The sequence below is a fragment of the Molossus molossus genome, unplaced genomic scaffold (genome assembly GCF_014108415.1).
Source record: "Molossus molossus isolate mMolMol1 unplaced genomic scaffold, mMolMol1.p scaffold_m16_p_13, whole genome shotgun sequence".
Taxonomy (NCBI): Eukaryota; Metazoa; Chordata; class Mammalia; order Chiroptera; family Molossidae; genus Molossus; species Molossus molossus.
The window spans coordinates 20,597,509-20,616,371 of NW_023425348.1; the positions used below are offsets into that span (position 1 = coordinate 20,597,509).

Consider the following 18,863-nt stretch of genomic DNA (forward strand, 5'->3'; position numbering starts at 1 on the left):
AAAATCATTTACTTTTTATGAAGAAAGTTCATTTCATTGCTTTCTAAATCATTTTTAAAAATTACATTTTTTTTTGCCTCTGTCACATTTATTCCTTGAAAAAACAAACAGTACAAAAAATGTGTCCCTAGAGGGAAAGACAATATTAAAAATACCACATTTGACCCAAATTAGTCTATAAATTTAATACCAGTCTCATCAAACTATCAATAAAATGTATTGAATAATCTGATGTAGACCTTTGACTCTAAATTAGGTCTTACTGAAGCCTTTTAATTTTATTTACATAGACCTTATAAATCTTGGTTCAACTTGTTTCTATTTATTTTATATTTTATAGTTTTTATTATATTTTGACTGGATATTGCTAGTATATAGAAAAACTAATGACTTTTCTGTGTGCCTGTATATTCTAACACTGTTCCAAACAGATTTCTTACTCATTCTAATAATTTTCCATTTAAAAGCCTGAATTTTAAAATAATAGACAATTATATAATCTGTAAACTACTTTTTCCTCTTATTCATTTATTTTTTCTTATTTAGCTTATTGTAGAAGTTCTTAGCTAATGAATAATAATAATGATAGTAACATCTTTATTGTATTCCTTACATTGATAGAAGCATTTGTGGTATTTCTCCATGTTTCTCTTATCTGAAATGCGTCTTCTTTGCTATGTTAAAGATGTGTCTGTTATTCTTAGTTTACTAAGTTAAAAACATACATAACAGGAATAGATAGATATTGACATTTATTAACAGTGAATTTTGAGTCCTTGAAAATGATGATACATTTTTTACTTATTCTTAAAAGATCTTAGTAGTGTTCATTTAATTTGCCACCAATACATTCATATGCTTTATAGCATATGTGGAAAATTTGGGTCTAGGCTGCCTTTGAACATGTCCAGTGATAGAAATCTACCTATAAAGCATCTCCATCCATTCTTGATATGTCTCCATTTACTGAACCTGGGTGACATTGATCCATAAATCAGCAGTCTTCTCAACAGTGTTCTATTTATGAATCACTCCTCTGTTACCCAGTCCTTATTTTTTAATCTTGCTGACATATATATTACACCATAGCCTTGGCCAATAGTTTACTGAAAGCATTCTAAGAATTAAGAGATTACTTTATTCCAATATGACTTATTCTCAGTGAAACCATGGTAATCACGATTACTTAAAAATACTTATATGATAACATAAGAATTTTGTACATCTATGTTAAGTTCAAATTAAACAAAAATTAAAGTAGTTACTAATTAATTTTTATATTTCTAATATTTAACAAAGTTTCAGCTGCAACAGAGATATTAAATGTACTTATTACAATCCCTTTACTTTAAAAATTAAGAAACTGAGGTTCAAAGATCTAATAGCATCTGCAATTGTTTCACTCAAACCAAAGCTTACAGAGGATCTTCATTCATAGAAGATCAGGCCTCTGAAGCTCTTAGGGTCCCCCCCACCCCTGCCAAGGATTCTACATGCATTAGGAGTCAGAGCTCAGGGTTGCCATGCTTTAAATAATCCAGATGAATTCCTGACTAAATTACTATTTGTAGCTGTCAGCCAGCTAAACCAAAACTGCATTTCCCAGAAAAGCCCTGTGTATGGTTTCCCATCAGCAACAGCATCTCATAAACTGCAGCTGCCCCAAGTCTTCCATGTAATGACTTCTTAGCTTCTTGAATCATCAAGCATCTAATAACATTTTCTCAACCGTTTGTCCCTTTGGGCTCCTAGTGTGAGATCTTCTAGAGGCCAACTCTTTCTCTTTACTCATTTTGCCCCAACTGACTTTTCAAAATATTGTGTTATAATAATAAAAAACCAGTTTTTGTAAAATCAATCAAACAATGCAGATGCATACAATGGGCAAGTCTTCTCTTAATGGAATCCCTTCCTCCTCCCTCCAAAGAGACCCACCACCCACCTTTATCCCCATGTCTCAGAGTTACAACTGAGTGCTTTTTTATATTTCAGTACCATAAAGATACTACATAAACATAAATAACATAAAATTACATAAACATTTCTAACTCTGTGAAAATTATCATTTCTTCACTCATCCACTATTTTTTACTTCATTCACTTAAGTTTCTTCATTACTCCAGATCTACTCAACACTGCTGTACTTGATTTAAAAATATGTTAATTGGACCCTGGTCGGTTAGGCTCAGTGGTTGGAGTGTGGGCCTGAGGACCAATATGTCCCTCTCATATGGTTGTTTCTCTCTCTCCCCACTCCCTCCCACTCTATCTGAAGATAAAGAAAAAATATCCTCAGGTGAGGATTAAGAATATATATATATATATATATATATATATATATAATGTTAATCGGTTGAAAAGCTGTCTTGTCTTATTGTTTCACTGTGTTTTCAAATATAATTGAAAATATAAAACTGCATAATCATAAATTGCAGAAAGTTAGAAATTGAGGGATCCTAGTAATTATATATCGACTTACTGCTGAATAAATGAGGCACAGGAAGATTAAATGTCTTCTCTTAATGGTGAGAACAAGAATTTAGGCTTTCAGACTTGCAATCTAATGCTCCTTCCACTTCATCATATCATAAGCTTTCAGAATCTTCTAATTATTTGTATACCACCTTCTCTCTCCTGGGGGTATATGTCCCTGGGATTTATTGGTCTAGTACTAACTATATTTCAAATAATAGAGAAAAGCATGTCTTAGCTTTGCAAAATGATAAATTGATGTTATATTATAAGTTTGCTGTAATAATTTTTTTCAGTGTAAATGTGCTACCTGAGAATGAAAATTAGTGTTATAAGAAAGGGCACAAACAGTTCAATTAACTATAACAACAATAAAATAAACTGTCTCAATTTTCTTTTTTAAGTTAAAGACTAACATGTCAACTAACACCACAGGTCCTTTCTAATACTTTAATTCATAGAAGTTGATTCAGATAAAAAACAAAAAACAAAAAAACACAAAACCCTCTGAACTGTTACTTTCCCCACTAAATTGTTTCCCATATTTGCTTTTCCCAAAATGATTACCTCGACACTCCTTAAATGAAACATTTATTAACTAATTCATACAAGCATCAAAGCTATTGAGTTCTGACAGGTAGAAATTGCTATAAACAAATTTTAAGCCCAGGCTGGTTTGGCTCAGCGGTTGGAGTGTTGGCCTGCGGACCAGAGAGTCCCGGGTTTGGTTCCTGCTAGGGGCATGTACCAAAATAAAACGAAAAACAAACAGATTTCAAACAGAGTATCTTATTGCTATGTATAATTACTAAGAGATAATAAGATTTAAAAAATCATGGCTCCACATGTTAAGAGATCAAAAAGGATATTCTTAAATCAGGAATAACATACTTCAAAATGATCAATCTTAGTTTTTCAGAGATGTTGTTTTAGTGGCGAAGAATGTTTTCTTTCTCTTATTTTATACTTCATCCATCCTTCCATCCACTCATTCCTTCCACATTCCTGTGCCAAATACAGAACTAGACTCTCAGAATACAATGGTCTCTGTCTTCTCTGAGCTTTTGTTGTTAGTACATTGGCTAAGTCACAAGCTCTAACTTTTTAATTCTTTTCCCTTTATGTAGTGATTGCTGTTGCTCGTACTTCCAACATCCATTTTATTGTCCACTCAAGCAAAGGTACCTTTAGGACAGGATTTCAGACAATCTGGTTTTCCTCAATCCATTTGCAAAGGACTTCTGATCTTTTCATGTCTGGTTCTTTGCCAACCAACATCACTTAACTAGCTCCTCCTTGGAAAGCCTCTTATAAACAGCTAAAGTAGTTAGTGTCCAGTTACTATCACATCAACCTGTCTTACTTTCATTGTAGCCATTGTCACTAATATTTTCTCATTTGCTTGTTTAATCTCTCTTCTACCAAGACTCTGTGAAGGCAGACAGGAGCCTTATCTGGTTAGTTTGCCTCTGCATCCTAAAATGGTGCTTGACACACAGTTGGCAATGATCAAATATTTGTTGAATGAATGAATGGATTCCTAATTGACTACTGCTGGTACTACCAATACTTATTAATGTTGAGAAGTTTTTACTTCTCACGTTTATGAAGATTAAATCAGAATTTAAAACTAAGTCTTAAAATTAAAAACAGTTTGGAAATGTGGGACACATCTGGCAGAGAAATAATTTTGGCATTTGCAGTGATGGAAGGAAAGTTTTTCTCTGAAGTAAGCAGGTTGTTGGCCTCTATGGTTATCATCGGAAAATGCCTATTTTTGTTGGTTTGCTCAGGAACTGGGAACATCTGGCACTGAGATCACAGAAGTTGTTCATTTTAAAGTGAAGAGTAGTAAGAACTTGGAGGTTGGGAATGAGAGAAATAAATGCCTTAAGAAAACGAAAGTAGTCTAGAGAAAGGAGAGGCTCATGTTTTCTTTTATTTAAAAATTATTTTTCAATTATAGCTTATATTCAATGTTATTTTGTATTAGTTTCAGGTGTACAGCACAGTGGTTAGACAATCATTTACTTTGTAAAGTGGTCCCCTGATGTTTCAAGTGCCCATCTAGCACCAGTACATAGTTACCTAGTTATTACATCGCATCTCTTGTTAAAACAAAAACAAAAATAGGTTTCCTTGGTTCTTCAAGTCTTACTTAAGGGAAGCTTCCTAGAAAGTTCTTAATTTGTATGGTTTCTAAATAAGCAGACTCTTAGGGTAAAAAAAAAAAAAGAAGAGTAAAAAGGGTGTGTGTGTAGCTCCGCCTAGTTTAGGTTTACCCTGGCTCCGAAAGTTGTGGCTACAGGACAGGCTTTGGCTCTCCTACTAGAACGTCGTCCTGATCCCTTTAAAGGTGGGGATCATGACGGAGGATGTGGGGGAAGAAGGCAGGAGCCCACAGCTGGAGAGTCTCGGTTGACATAGTAACTCTTCAGCTCGGTCTTCTTGCTCTTGGCTCTCAAGCTCCTCCGCCATCCGGCCCCCGCCCCCCCACCTGTACTCTCTCATCCAGGCAGCCCGGCCGCCTGCTTGCGGGGTCCCATTTGTGACCCCCTAACTGGAGACTTCTCCACCGCTAGCAGCAAAGCCGCTCTCGAAGCTCAGACTGCCGGGCGTCCGCACCCCTGCCTCACCCTTGTCCCCTGGGCACCGGTGTGCCCCGGGCCAGTCCGGCGAGTGACACGGACCCTGCGCACCGGGTCCCCCGCGCACCGCGTCCCTGTGGAACGGCCTGAACGGTTCGCCCAGGAGCGGGACCTAGGGCCAGTCCGGCGTTCCCGCCATGAGCCAGAGCCCAGCGTTTGGGGCCCAGATGGGCGGCTCTCCCCGGGTCGCTGCCGGAGCCGGCGCGCGGCGCAACGAGAGCCAGGACTATCTGCTCATGGACTCGGAGCTGGGCGACGACGGCTGCTGGCAGCCCGGGCTGCCTCCGTACGGGTACTACCCCAGCATGTAAGTGCGGGCGCCGGGCCGGCGGGCGCGGGCTGCGCGGGGAAGGCTGTGCGCTCGCAGGAGTGCGCGAACTGGCGCGGCGGCTTCTGAACACGCGTGTCCCTCCGAACCGCGTGTCCCTCCGAGGGCCGCGCGAGCCTGGGCTGGGACCGCAGGAGCGAAGGGGCGCGTGCGGATCTAGGTTGCTCCTGGTGAGCAAGCACGGGTGTGTTTGCCCGCGAGAGTCAGTCTGCGGGCCACCACGATTATCACGGGTGATCAGGTGTCTCGTCAGTCTCTTCAGTTCGGGTGTCAAACGGCACCTCAAAGAGAGCCCGTGTCACCGCGCCGATGGCGTAGTCTGGGCAGGGGACCGATTGAAATGTGCGCCCCTCTGACTCTTGGCCGATGTGGGAGCGATTAGAACGCTGAGGGTACTGGGTGCCGGCTCGGTGCGCCCCACAGTCCGCCTGCCGCAGCCCTTCAGGCGGCGCGCACAGGTCCTCTGGACCCCAGACCGCCGGGAAGTTCGAGGTGGGCGTGGGAGGGGGTGGGCTCCCCCGGGACTTCCACTTCCCCGCGGGATAAGTCTGGGAGAAAGAACTAGGCTTCCCCACGCGCAGCACCAAGCTCGCTACCAAAGGCGTCCTGGGGGATGAGCCTGCTAGGGTGGGGGCCGGTAGAAGTGAGGGGGTTGAGTCGTTTGTAGTACTTTCTGAGTAATTAAGAGGTTTTATTTAAGAATTTGGAGTGTTTTGGAGGGGGGTGGGGTTGGCAGAGGCGGGCAGAAGGTGGAATGAAGGAAAAGTCTCCCCTCCCCCACACGCCTGGGCCCACTTGTGCAGCTGGTAGATACGGTTTCTGCTTCTTAGCCCCTTAACTTGATTGGATAGTCTGGTTTCCTGACATGTCACATCCATCCACATGCGGCTTTCCTCCTGAGGAAAGCAGTTCTCAGTAGCAGTTCTGTACGCAGCTCTAGAGGGGCGTGTGCGTGCGCGCGCGCGCGTGTGTGTGTGTGTGAGTGTGTGTATGTGTGTATGTGGGGCATTTCCGCCCCCATGGGCTCCTGGCAGACCCTCCTTATAGATGAGTGCGCCCTCCAGTCTTTGGTCAGGGCTTCCCACCTTCAAGGCCTGCTGTGCTTCTCTTTCACAGCTAAGAGGTGAACCTTAGGAAATGGAGCATCTAATTTTTTTCTAAGATAAAACAAAAAAGTTGGAGCTGTTTGCATTCATCTGTGTGCTGTACAATTCGAAAGCATTTACTATTACTATCGTTTTTTAAAAAACATCTGACAACATTATATTTCAGGGTATTGATTTGTAGAAAATGCCTTGTATTTCTCTCTCTCTCTCTCTGGGTATGTCTCTTTCTTTTCTTTTGAAAAAATTAAGATATATTTTCCATACCATACAATTTATTTTAAGTTGTATAGTTCAGTGGTATTTAGTGTCCACAAAGTTTTGAAACCATCACCACTATCTGATTCCAGGACATTGTCATCACCCCCAAAAGAAATTTTGTATTTGACTTTAAATTGCAGAATATTCCTATTTCTTACAGTACAGAGATTCTCAAACTTTAATGGACATATGAATTACCTAGGGGTCTTGTTAAAATTAAAATGCAGGTTTTGATTAGTCTATAATCACTTGTTACTGTTTGTGGGAAAAATGATGTGATTAAAAAAAACCCAAAAAACTTCTGGTAATATATTAGTGGGGAGAGAGACTAAGGAAAGTAGTAATACCATGTCCTGAAAACTTTTCCCAATGCTTTCTTCAAATGTGTTTTATTGCCTTACTGATTTATCTAGTTCTTACATTATCTACTATTTAGAGAGTAAGTATATTTCTCCCTTAGTTCAGGAATTATAGATCATTCTTAATGGGTAGACCTGGGCAGCAGAGAGATGAACAGAAATATTTGAATATGTTTTAGTTCATAAGGAGCATCCCCTCATGTCATGTCAGAGGTACTATAATAAATTTAAGAGTGAGCCTTGGTCTTGTCTATATCTATTATTTCCAAAAGGTTTTATAGTTACTTTTTATTGCTGTTTACTCTGGCAAGGTTTTTATTTTTTTCCAATCGGAAAATTAAGAAACTGAAATATTTTAACCAATAAACAACAACAGTACTTCACACCTATGATATAAGAGAAAGAGCTAAACAAAATTATTCCTTTTGGTAGAGAGTACAAATAAACCCTTCCATATGCTTTGACTTGTGATTTAAACAGTTTATATATTTTCCTGAAATGAGAGGTGTATTATTTTTGAAAGTGGCAATCACTCGTACACTTTAGATATGGATGTTGCCATTTTTTAAAAAATCATTGAGATTTTTTTCCTCTTATAAGATCACAAATTTATGCAAGTTGTCTCTTTTGTGGGATAAATTTGGTGACTCTTGCTGATAAATTATGTTTCATAGTCCAGTTATGTAGAAAGATTTTTACATGTATTTATGAGGCTTTACTGCTAAAAATTGTGGCACATTATCTAGTTTTGGAGCAATTCTCAGATTTTCATAGTGTAAATAGTAACATTTTGAAATGCTGTTTAGAAGAAAAAGATTTGAATTCTTCCTTTTCCCAACTTTTAATTGGTAATCAATCAATACACTCTGTTTTGGTTAATTTATAATGGTGATTAGCAAGAAATGGTCCATGTTCTGCCAAAATCCTAGGAAGTGTATTATTTGGAACTTAAAAATGTGTCTCTTATTCATCACTTCTGAACATGAGGAAGAATTTTGGACATAAAAAAAGTAACAAGGGTTTCTAAATTCTCAAGATCTGAAACAGTCTAAATAAAACATTCTATTTGGTAAAGATTGACTAAATAATTAAGCATAATGACATAGTAAGCTGTTTGTAAACTAAAGCTCTGGCAAGACAGTAGAATGAGATAATTAAAATGTATGGTTATTAATACCTAGCAATACTGGATAAAATATTTAAAATAATTTTAAAACATTACCCAGTTTTTCGAAAAGTAAAAGGGATTATTATGTGCCAAAAGCAAAGTAATTAAAAGGCAGAGTATAGTCTGTGAGCTGATGCTGTGGCTGCCTGGGGGATTATGGATCTGAGTGACCAGGAGGATGGTGTCTGGTGTCCATACGAAGTGGAGAGAAGCTAAGACCTTGGTACTAGATGAGGCAGAGAGTTGGGACCGTGACATTTCTGCCCCTGCATAAATCCAGGATCCGTATTTTTATGAAAAGTTAGGCTAGAAAAATATGCCACGAGCACAAAGTGAGAACAATAAACTTTATTAGTAAGAGGAAAAGAAATCTTCCCCTAAAAATTTTATTCTTTGGGCCTGCATGTCACGTGAGTTTTTGTTTTTGTTTTGATTTTTTACACTACTTAGCTGACCTGGAAATCTTCAAGCTGAAAAATACCCTTGGGGCTCCTGGAAGAGTAAACCACAAAAACATTTTGAAAGAATAGCACCAACCATCTTAACTGCAAAGGATTTTCAATAAAATGGCAAAAGATAGAAGACCATGGCTAAAGATGTGCTCATTGTAATTCATGACAAAACACACAAGGAAATAGTCAACCAAGAATGAGAGTCAGGCCCTGGCCAGTTTGGCTCAGCGGTTAGAGCGACGACCTGCGGTCCCGAGAGGCCGGTTCCCGCTAAGGGCATGTACCTCGGTTGCAGTTTGTCCCTGGCCCTGGTTGGTCGTGCGGGTGGCAGCCACTTGCTGTGTCCCTTTCACATGGATGTTTCTCTCTCTCTCTCTCTCTCCCCCTCCCTCCCACTGTATCTGAACAAAAGATGGAAAAATGTCTTTGGGTGAGGATAAAAAGAAAAAGACATTGAAGAGATAAACATTATTGAGTCATGCAACAAGAAGGTAGGAGTTTCAGCAGAAAATACAAAGAATAGGGGAGAGGCAACATTTGAACAGATAATGGGTGATAATTTTACCGAACCCGGGACTCTCTGGTCCACAGGCGGACACTCCAACCGCTGAGCCAGGGCTATATTCTGTGTTTTATAGTCTCTTTCATGTTGTTACATTGTCTCAAATTCCTAAGGATCCAATTTTACAGAAATAATAAATTTTAATGTTTATGAAGAATAGCAATATCAGTGTAATACATAAAAATAAACCCATTTGAACATATAATACTTAAATTGCAGAACAATAAAGACAAGAGGAAATAGTAAAATGAACCAAAATACAAGGAATTTGAATGAGTACGTTTTTTAAAATTTGTAAATTGTTTTTCAATTACAGTTTATATTTAATATTATTTTGTATTAGTTTCAGGTGTACAGTATAGTAGTTAGACAAACATATTCTTTACAAAGTGTTCCCCCTGATATTTCCAGTACCCAACTGGCACCATGAATATTATTGACTATATTTCCTATGCTTTACTTTACATCCCCATGAGTATTTTATAATTATCAATCTGTATTTCTCAAGCCCTTTACCTTTTTTACCCAGTCCCCCAAGCCTCCTCCCCTCTTGGTAATCATCAGTCTGTTCTCTGAGTCAGTTTCTGTTTTTGTTTGTTTATTTATGTTGTTCTGTAGATTCCACATATAAATGAAATCACCTGGTATTTGCCTTTTTCTGAATGACTTATTTCACTTAGCATAATGACCTTTAGGTCCATTCATACTGTCACAAAATGTAAGATTTTTTTTTTTTTTTTATGGCTGAGTATATATAACACTACTTTTTTATCCACTCGACTATTGATGAGCACTTGGGTTGTTTCCATAGCTTTGCTTTTGTAAATATTGCTGCAAAGGACATAGGGGTGCATATAGTCTTTCAAATTAGTATTTTGGGTTTCTTCGGATATATATCAAGAAGTGGAATCAATGGATCATAAGGCAGTTCCATTTTTTTTATTTTTTGAGTAAGTTCCATACTATTTTCTACAGTGGTTGTACCAATCTGCATTCTTTCTACCAGTGCACAAGGGTTCCCTTTTCTCCACATCCTAGCCAATACTTGCTGTTTGTTGATTTTTTGATGATAACCACTCTGACAGGTGTGAGGGGATATCTCTTTGTGTTTTTAATTTGCATTTCTCTGATGATAAGTTAAGTTGAGCAGGTTTTCTTATGTCTATTGGCCATCTGTATGTCCTCTTTGGAGAAGTATCTATTTAGGTCCTTTGTCCATTTTTAATTGGATTTTTGTGTGTGTTGAATTGTGTGACTTCTTTATAAATTTTAGATATTAACCCCTTATCAGATGTATCATTGGTGAATATGTTCTCCCATTCAGTGGGTCTTTTCATTTTGTTGATAGTTTTCTATGCTCTGCAAAAACATTTTAGCTTGTTGTAGCCCCATTTATTTGTTTGTTTCTGTTGCCCAAGGGATATATCAGAAAAAAATATTACAAATAGAAATATCTGAGATTTTACTGCATATCCTTCTTCAAGGATTTGTATGGTATCAAGTCTTACATTAAAATATTTAATTTATTTTGTGTTTATTCTTGTATATGGTGTAAGAAGGTGGTCTAACTTTATTTTTCTGCATATATTAGTCTTATTTTCATAGCACCATTTATTGAATAGACAGTCTTTACCCCGTTGTATGTTCTTGCTTCCTTTGTCAAATATTAATTGACCATATAGGCGTGGGTTTATTTTTGGGCTCTCTATTCTTTTCTATTGAACTATGTGTCTGTTTTTATGCCAGTACTGTGCTATTTTGATTACTATGACCTTGTAGTATAGTTTGACATCAGGTAACATGATACCTCCAACTATGTTTTTCTTTCTCAATATTGCTTTGGCTATTCAGGGTCTTTAGTGTGGTTCCATATAAATTTTTAGATTGTTTGTTCTAGTCCTGTGAAATTCACCATTGGTATTTTGATAGGAATGGCATTTGACCTATAGATTGCTTTTGGTAGTATAGACATTTAACAATGTTACTTCTTCCTATTCATAAGCACAGTAATATACTTCCACTTACTTGTATCTTCTTCAGTTTATTTCTTCAGTGTCTTACACTTTTTTTAGTACAGGTCTTTCAACCCCTTGGTTAAATTTATTCCTAAGTATTTCATTTTCTTTTTTGATGTAATTATAAATGGGAATATTTTCTTAGTTTTCCTTTCTTATAGTTTATTATTGGTCTATAAAAATGTAGCCAGGTTCTGGGTATTTATTTTTATTTATTTATTTATTTATTTATTTATTTATTTATTTATTTATTCCTCACCCGAGGACATTTTTTCATTTTTTGTTCAGATAGAACGGGAGGGAGAGAGAGGAAGAGAGAGAGAGAGAAACATCGATGTGAAGGGACACATCGAGTGGCTGCCACCCGCACGACCAACCAGAGCTGGGACAAACTGCAACCGAGGTACATGCCCTTAGCGGGAACCGAACCCGGGTCTCTCTGTACTGCAGGTCGACGCTCCAACTGCTGAGCCAAACCGGCCAGGGCGGTTCTGGGTATTTATATTGTACCTTACTACTCTACTGAATTCGCTTATCAGTTTCAGTCGGTTTTTAATCAAGTCTCTAGGGTTCTTGTATCAAGTCATTTGCAAATAATGACATTTTACTTCTTCCTTTCCAATTTGAATGCCTTTTATTTCTTATTCTTGTCTGATTGCTGTGGCTAGGACTTCTAGTACTATGCTGAATAAGAGTAGTAAGAGTGGACATCCCTGTCTTGTTCCTGACCTTAAGGGAAATGCTTTTAGTTGTTCCCTGTTGAGTAAAGTGTTAGCCGTGGATTTGTCATATATGGCCTTTATTATGTTGAGGTATGTACCTCTATTTCCACTTTGCTGACAGTCTTTTTTTTTTTTTATCATAAATGGGTGCTGGATTTTGTCAAAAGCTTTTTCTGTATCTACCAGTATGATTATATGATTATTATCCTTCATTTTGTTTGTGTAGTGTATCACATTTATTGATTTGTGGATATTTACCAACCTTGCATCCCAGGAATAAATCTCCATTGATCACAGTGTATGATCTTTTTAATGTTTTCCTTGATCCATTCTGCTAATATTTTGTTGAGGATTTTAGCACCTATATTCATCAGGGATATTGGCCTATAATTGTCTTTCTTTGTAGTGTCTTTATCTGATTTTAGAATTAGAATAATACTGGCCTTGTAAAATAAACTTGGGAGTCTCCCATCCTCTTAAATTTTTTTGGAGTAGTGTCAGAAGGATGGGTGTTAGTTCATCTTTGAATGGTTGGTAAAATTCACCTGTGAAGCCATCTGGTCCAGGACCTTTGCTTGTTGGAAGTTTTTGATTACTGCTTCAATTTCATTAGTTGTAATTTATCTGTTTAGGTTTTCTGTTTCTTCTTGGTTATGTTTGGGGTTATTGTATTTTTTCTAGGAATTTATCCATTTTTTCCAAACTGTCCAATTTGTTGGCATATAGTTGCTCATAATATTTTCTTATAATCCTTTGTTTTTCTGTAATGCCAATTGTTACTTCTCTTTCATTTATGATTTCATTGATTTGGGTCCTCTCTTTTTTTTTTCTTGATAAGTCTGGATAAAGGTTTGTCAATCTTGTTTATCTTATCTTTTTTTAAAATTAATTAAGTTGTTTTAACTTTTAAAAAATTGATATTGGAGAGAGAGAGGAAAAGAGAGGGAGAGAGAGCTAGAAAGATCCATGAGAGAGACCATTAATTGGCTGCTTCCTGCATGCCCCCCCTGAGCATTGGGCCCACAATCTGGGCATGTGCCTTGACCAGGAATCAAAGTGGCAACCCCTTGGTGCATGGGTCGATGCTCAACCACTGAGCCACACCAGCAGACAGTTTTGTTTATCTTTTCAAAGAACCAGTTCTTGGTTTCATTGATCTTTAGTATTTTTTTAATACTCTATTTCATTTATTTTTGTTCTGATCTTTATTATTACCTTTCTTCTTATTCTTGGCTTTACTTGTTATTCTTTTTCTAGTTGCTTTAAGCATAAGGTTAGAATGCTTATTTGAGGGTTTTCTTTTTTCTTGAGGTAGGCCTGTAATGCTATGAATTTCTTTTGTAGGACTGGTTTTACTCTGTTCCATAGATTTTAAGTTGTTGTATTCTTATTTTTATTTGTTTCAAGGTATCTTTAGATTTCTTTCTTGATCTCATTCTTAATCTATTCATTGTTTAGTAACATGTTATTTAACCTCTGTGTGTTTGTGTTTTTTGTTTTTTTATTTCCTTCTTTTTTCTTATTGATATTTATTTTCATTCTGTTATGGTCAGAGAAGATGCTTGATATGATTTCAATCTTCTTAAATTTATTTTGTGTCTTAACATGTGGTCTGTTCTAGAAAGTGTTTCATGTGTACTTGAAAAGAATGTATTTGAGTAAGTTTTAAAATTCAAAATATATACAATGGAAATGTACTCATAATATATCTTGATACCTAGCTTATCTAATGTGTTGCTTGTAATAACTAAGTTTTTTCTTTTACATAATGGCATTGTTTACTCTTTAGGTGTTATTGTAATGTTTCAAATAAAGTTGAAACTCCATTGCTGATAGGATCTCTTTAGATAAGGATATGGAAAAAAGGGTGATATTGAAGCACAGTTATAGGAGAAACCCAAAGAGGCTCTTAATTCTATTCTTTATTTCACATGATAAAAACAGAAGTGACTTTTTTGGAGATTTATATTTATTTTTTACTTAATCCATGAGTTCCATGAAACATTTTATGTTTTATAAAATAGTTTAAATTAAATATATATTGTGATTACTTAATGATCTCAAAATGCTAGAATTCTGCACAAAGATTTTAAGATTATTTTTACTGTTTCTTTGGGGACAAATAAAGTTATTCCATACTGAAGAAAAAGACTATTAAAGCAAAAAATCTGTTTAAACTCAAATTTTATTATTTATTAATGATTAAAGTCAAGAACTTGAATAATATGCCATAAGCATGATATTCAACCAGAAACATTGCCACATTATGTAAAATTGTACATTATGTAGAACCTGTTATTATATAAAGATACATGGAAAATATCTTTAATGTATGTGACTTCATCTTTTATTATTTCTACTTTTTAAGATTTTTCAATTACAGTTGAAAATTATTTTTTTATGGGTCATGGATTCTTTAAAATTTTTATTGACTTCAGGATGCTTTTGGATGATACCTATCTATAAACCTTAGGACCCAGACTTTTTTTTTTTTTTTTTTTTCCCTCACTCGAGGACATTTTTCCATTTTTTGTTCAGGTAGAGTGGGAGGGAGAGAGAGGAACAGAGAGAGAGAGAGAGAGAAACATCGATGTGAAAGGAACACATCGAGTGGCTGCCACCCGCACGTACCTCGGTTGCAGTTTGTCCCCGGCCCAGGTTGAGGTTATGTGGGTAGCAACCAGTTGATGTCTCTCTCATATCGATATTTCTCTCTCTCTCTCTTCCTACCTCTCTCCCTCCCGCTCTATCTAAAGATAAATGCAAAAATGTCCTCATGTGAGGATTTAAAAAAAAATTAAAAAAAAAAAAAAGAAAGAGGACTTTTGGTCAAGATGATGGCATAGGTAAACACGGTATCATGTCCTCCCACAACCACATCAAAGTTACAACAAAACTACAGAACAACTATCATTCAAAACTGCCTGGAGTCGAACTGAATGGAAGTCCTACAACTACGAAATTAAAGAAGTCACATCGAGACTGCAGTCAAGACTCAATTACAACAAAAGGGCGTAAAGTTCACCAGAGGGGTGCACCTCAAGGGCCCAGCTGAGAGATCAGGGAGGCAGTACCACTGGACCCTACAGGACACCTACTATAACAGGATACCCTAGGAAGGACAGGAGATGTAGAAACTCTACCTAATACATAGAAGCAAACACAGAGAGGCAGCCAAAATGAGGAGACAAAGAAACAGGTCCCAAATGAAAGAACAGAACAAAACTCCAGGAAAAGAACTAAGCAAAATGGAGGTAAACAACCTAACAGATGCAGAGTTCAAAATACTGCTTATAAGGATGCTCAATGAACTTAGTGAGAACTTTAGTGAACTTAGTGAGGACCTCAAGAGCATAAAAAAGGACCAGTCAGAAATGAAGGATGCACGGTTAGAAATGAAGGAGGCACTAACTGAAATAAAGAATAATTTACACAGATTCAATAGTAGAGTAGGTAAAGCCAAGAAGCAAACCATCGATTTGGAATATAAGGAAGCAAAAAACGCCCAATCAGAACAACAAAAAGAAAAAAGAATCCAAAAAAATGAGGATAGTATAAGTAGCCTCTGGGATAACTTCAAGCATACCAACATTCGCATCTTGGGGGTGCCAGAAGGAGAAGAGAGAGAAATTGAAAACCTATTTGAAACAATAATGATAGAAAACTTCTCTAACTTGGTGAAAAAAGCAGATATACAAGTCCAGGAAGCACAGAGAGTCCCAAATAAAATGAACCCCAAGAGGCCCACACTAAGACACATCATTATCAAAATGCCAAAGGTTCAAGACAAAGAGAGAATTTAAAAGTCACACACACACACACAAAAAGCAGTTAGTTACCTACAAGCAAGGAGTTCCCATAAGACTGTCAGCTGATTTCTCAAAGGAAACTTTGCAGGCCAGAAGGGAGTGGCAAGGAATATTCAAAGTGATGAAAAGCAAGGACCTAAAACTAAGATTACTGTATCCTGCAAAGCTGTCATTTAGAATCCATGGCCATATAAAGAGTTTCTCAGACAAGAAAAAGCTAAAGGAGTTCATCACCACCAAACCATTATTATAGGAAATGTTGAAGTGTCTTCTTGAAGAAAAAGATATAAAATATGAACAAACAAAATGGCAATAAATACATATTTATCGAAAATTGAATCTACAAACAAAATGAACAAGCAGAACAGACATTCTCATAGATACAGAGAACATTTTGTTGGTTGCCAGTTGGGAGGGGCATTGGGGGAATGGGTGAAAAAAGTGAAGGGATTAAGTACAAATTGGTTGTTAGACAGACAAACCTCAAAGGGAAGGGAGGTGAAGGGTGGGAAGAAATAAACCAAAGAACTTATATTTATATATGCATAACCAATGGACACAGACACCAGTGTGGGGAAAGGCAGGAGGGGGGCAGTAGTGGGGAAGAGGGGGTCAATTGGGGAAAAAGGAGGAACATCTGTAATATATTCAATATATAAAGATAAGTTAAAAAAAAAAGAAAGAAAATCCCCAAATCCCCCAACACAGCTTTCTTTTCTTTAGACAAAATGAAATGTGTCTTCAACACATTTATGTATAAACAAGGTTACAAAGAAATTCAGATTGCAGGCCAGTGAATGTTTTGTAACATTAATTACTTATAGGCCACACTACTCTCTTGAAGAAGTTTAAGATTGAAGTTAGAGTATGGGCTCAGGACTATGAGTCATATTACATTTTGATGTTTGTCCCTCATTTTGTATTCATACATCTGATATGTCTGTTCAAACATCTGCTACATATTTTACACTTATTTGTTGATATACCTCTTTCCTTCTACTAGACTGTAAGACTCTAGAGGTGGGGTGATCCTCCATCTCTACATTTAACATGGTGTATAACAAAGAGGAGGTACAAAGATACAATCCTCTCCTCAATACAGAGGTGGGGAAAAGTAGGTTAATAAAAATAATCAATAATTGATAAATAATGAAACAAGAATAAACTTTGTGCTTCGTATACTCACAACTGTAAATCTACTTAAAAAAAATATTTTTGTTACAGATATTTCTCCTTCCCTCCCCCACTGATCCCCCCTCCCACTCCATTGTGTATATTTTATTTCTGAACTTTTAAAAAAATTTATTAATTTATTGATGTTACAGATATTTCTCCTTTTTCCCTTATTGACACCTTCATCCCCCTGCCTCCCTGCCCAGTCTCCACCTTTGTTGTCCATGTCCATTGTTCATGCATACATGCATATAAGTTCTGTGTTTTATCTCCCCCCCACCCCTTCTTCTGGGGATTGTCAGTCTGTACCCTACTTCCACATCTCTGGGACTACCCTGTTCTTCAGATTGTTATGTTCATTATATTCCACAAATAAGTGAGATCATATAATACTTGTCTTTCTCTGTTTGGCTTGTTTCGCTTAGGATAATACTTTCCAGGTCCCTCAATGTCGTCTCAAAGGTCTTTCATTCTCACAGCTGTATAGTACTCCATTATGTATATGTTCCACTGCTTTTGCATCCATTCATCTATTGATGACATTTGGGCTGTTTCCAGATCTTAACAATTGTCAATAATGCTGCTACGAACATGGGGGTACATATATTCTTTCTGATTGGTGTTTCAGGCTTCTTAGGATATATTCCTAGAGGTGGAATCACTGGGTCAAATGGCAGTTCAATATTTAATTTTTTGAGGTAATACCATATTGTGTTCCATAGTGGCCATACCAGTCTGCATTCCCTCCAGCAGTGTCCTAGAGTTCCCTTTTCTCCACACCATTGCCAACACTTGTTGTTTGATGATTTGTTGATGGCGGCCATTCTGACAGGTGTGAGGTGATATCTCATTGTTGTTTTAATTTGCATCTCTCTGATGATTAGTTGAGCATTTCTTCATATATCTCTTGGTCAGTTGTATGTCCTGTTTGGAGAAGTGTCTGTTTAGTTCCTCTGCTCATTTTTCAGTTGGGTTCTTTGTCTTCCTTTTGTTGAGTTGTATGAGCACTCTATATATATTGGAAATTAACCCCTTATCTGATGTATCATTGGAAATTATGCTCTCCCATAGAGTGGGTTCCCTTTCCATTTTGATGGTTGTATCTTTTGCTGTGCAGAAGCTTTTGAGTTTGATGTAGTCCCATGTGTTCATTTTCTCTTTTGTTTCTGTTGCCTTAGGTGATGTATCAGAGAAAATTCTGCTGCGTATGATGTCCGAAATTTTGTTGCCTACATTTTCTTCTAGAATTTTTATGGATTCATGAGTCACATTTAAGTTTTTTATCCGTTTTGAGTTTATTATTGTGTAGGGTGTAAGTTGATGGTCTAGTTTCATTTTTTGCATGTAGCTGTCCAATTTTTCCAATACCATTTATTAAAGAGGCTGTCTTTACTCCACTGTATGCTCTTGCCACCTTGTCAAATATTAATTGAGCATATTGTGTTGGGTCCATTTCTGGGTTCTCTGTTCTGTTCCACTGGTGCATATGCCTGTTCTTGTGCCCATGCCAGGCTGTTTTGATTAAAGTGGCTTTGTAGTATAACCTGAAATTTGGTAATGTGATTCCTCCAACTTTGTTCTTCTTTTTCAAGATTGCTGTGGCTATTCGAGGTCTTTGGTTCCATATGAACTTTGAAGTATTTGTTCTAGTTCTGTGAAGTATGTCATTGGTATTTTGATGAGGACTGCATTGAATCTATAGATTGTTTTCAGTGGTATGGACATTTTAATGATGTTAATTCTTCCAATCCATGAACAAGGTATGTGCTTCCACTTTTTTTTTTTTTTTAT

General features: G+C 37.1%; 1 protein-coding gene across 1 annotated transcript in view; it reads left to right on the plus strand.

The window, feature by feature from the left end:
* The first annotated feature begins 5,018 nt into the window (after positions 1-5,018).
* Positions 5,019-18,863, plus strand: part of TRPC6 (transient receptor potential cation channel subfamily C member 6) — a 133,925-nt gene continuing 120,080 nt past the window's right edge. Inside the window, exon 1 of the mRNA XM_036258402.1 lies at positions 5,019-5,427. Within this exon, the coding sequence (XP_036114295.1) occupies positions 5,258-5,427 (170 nt within the window). The 5' untranslated portion in view covers positions 5,019-5,257. The remainder of the gene's footprint in view (positions 5,428-18,863) is intronic.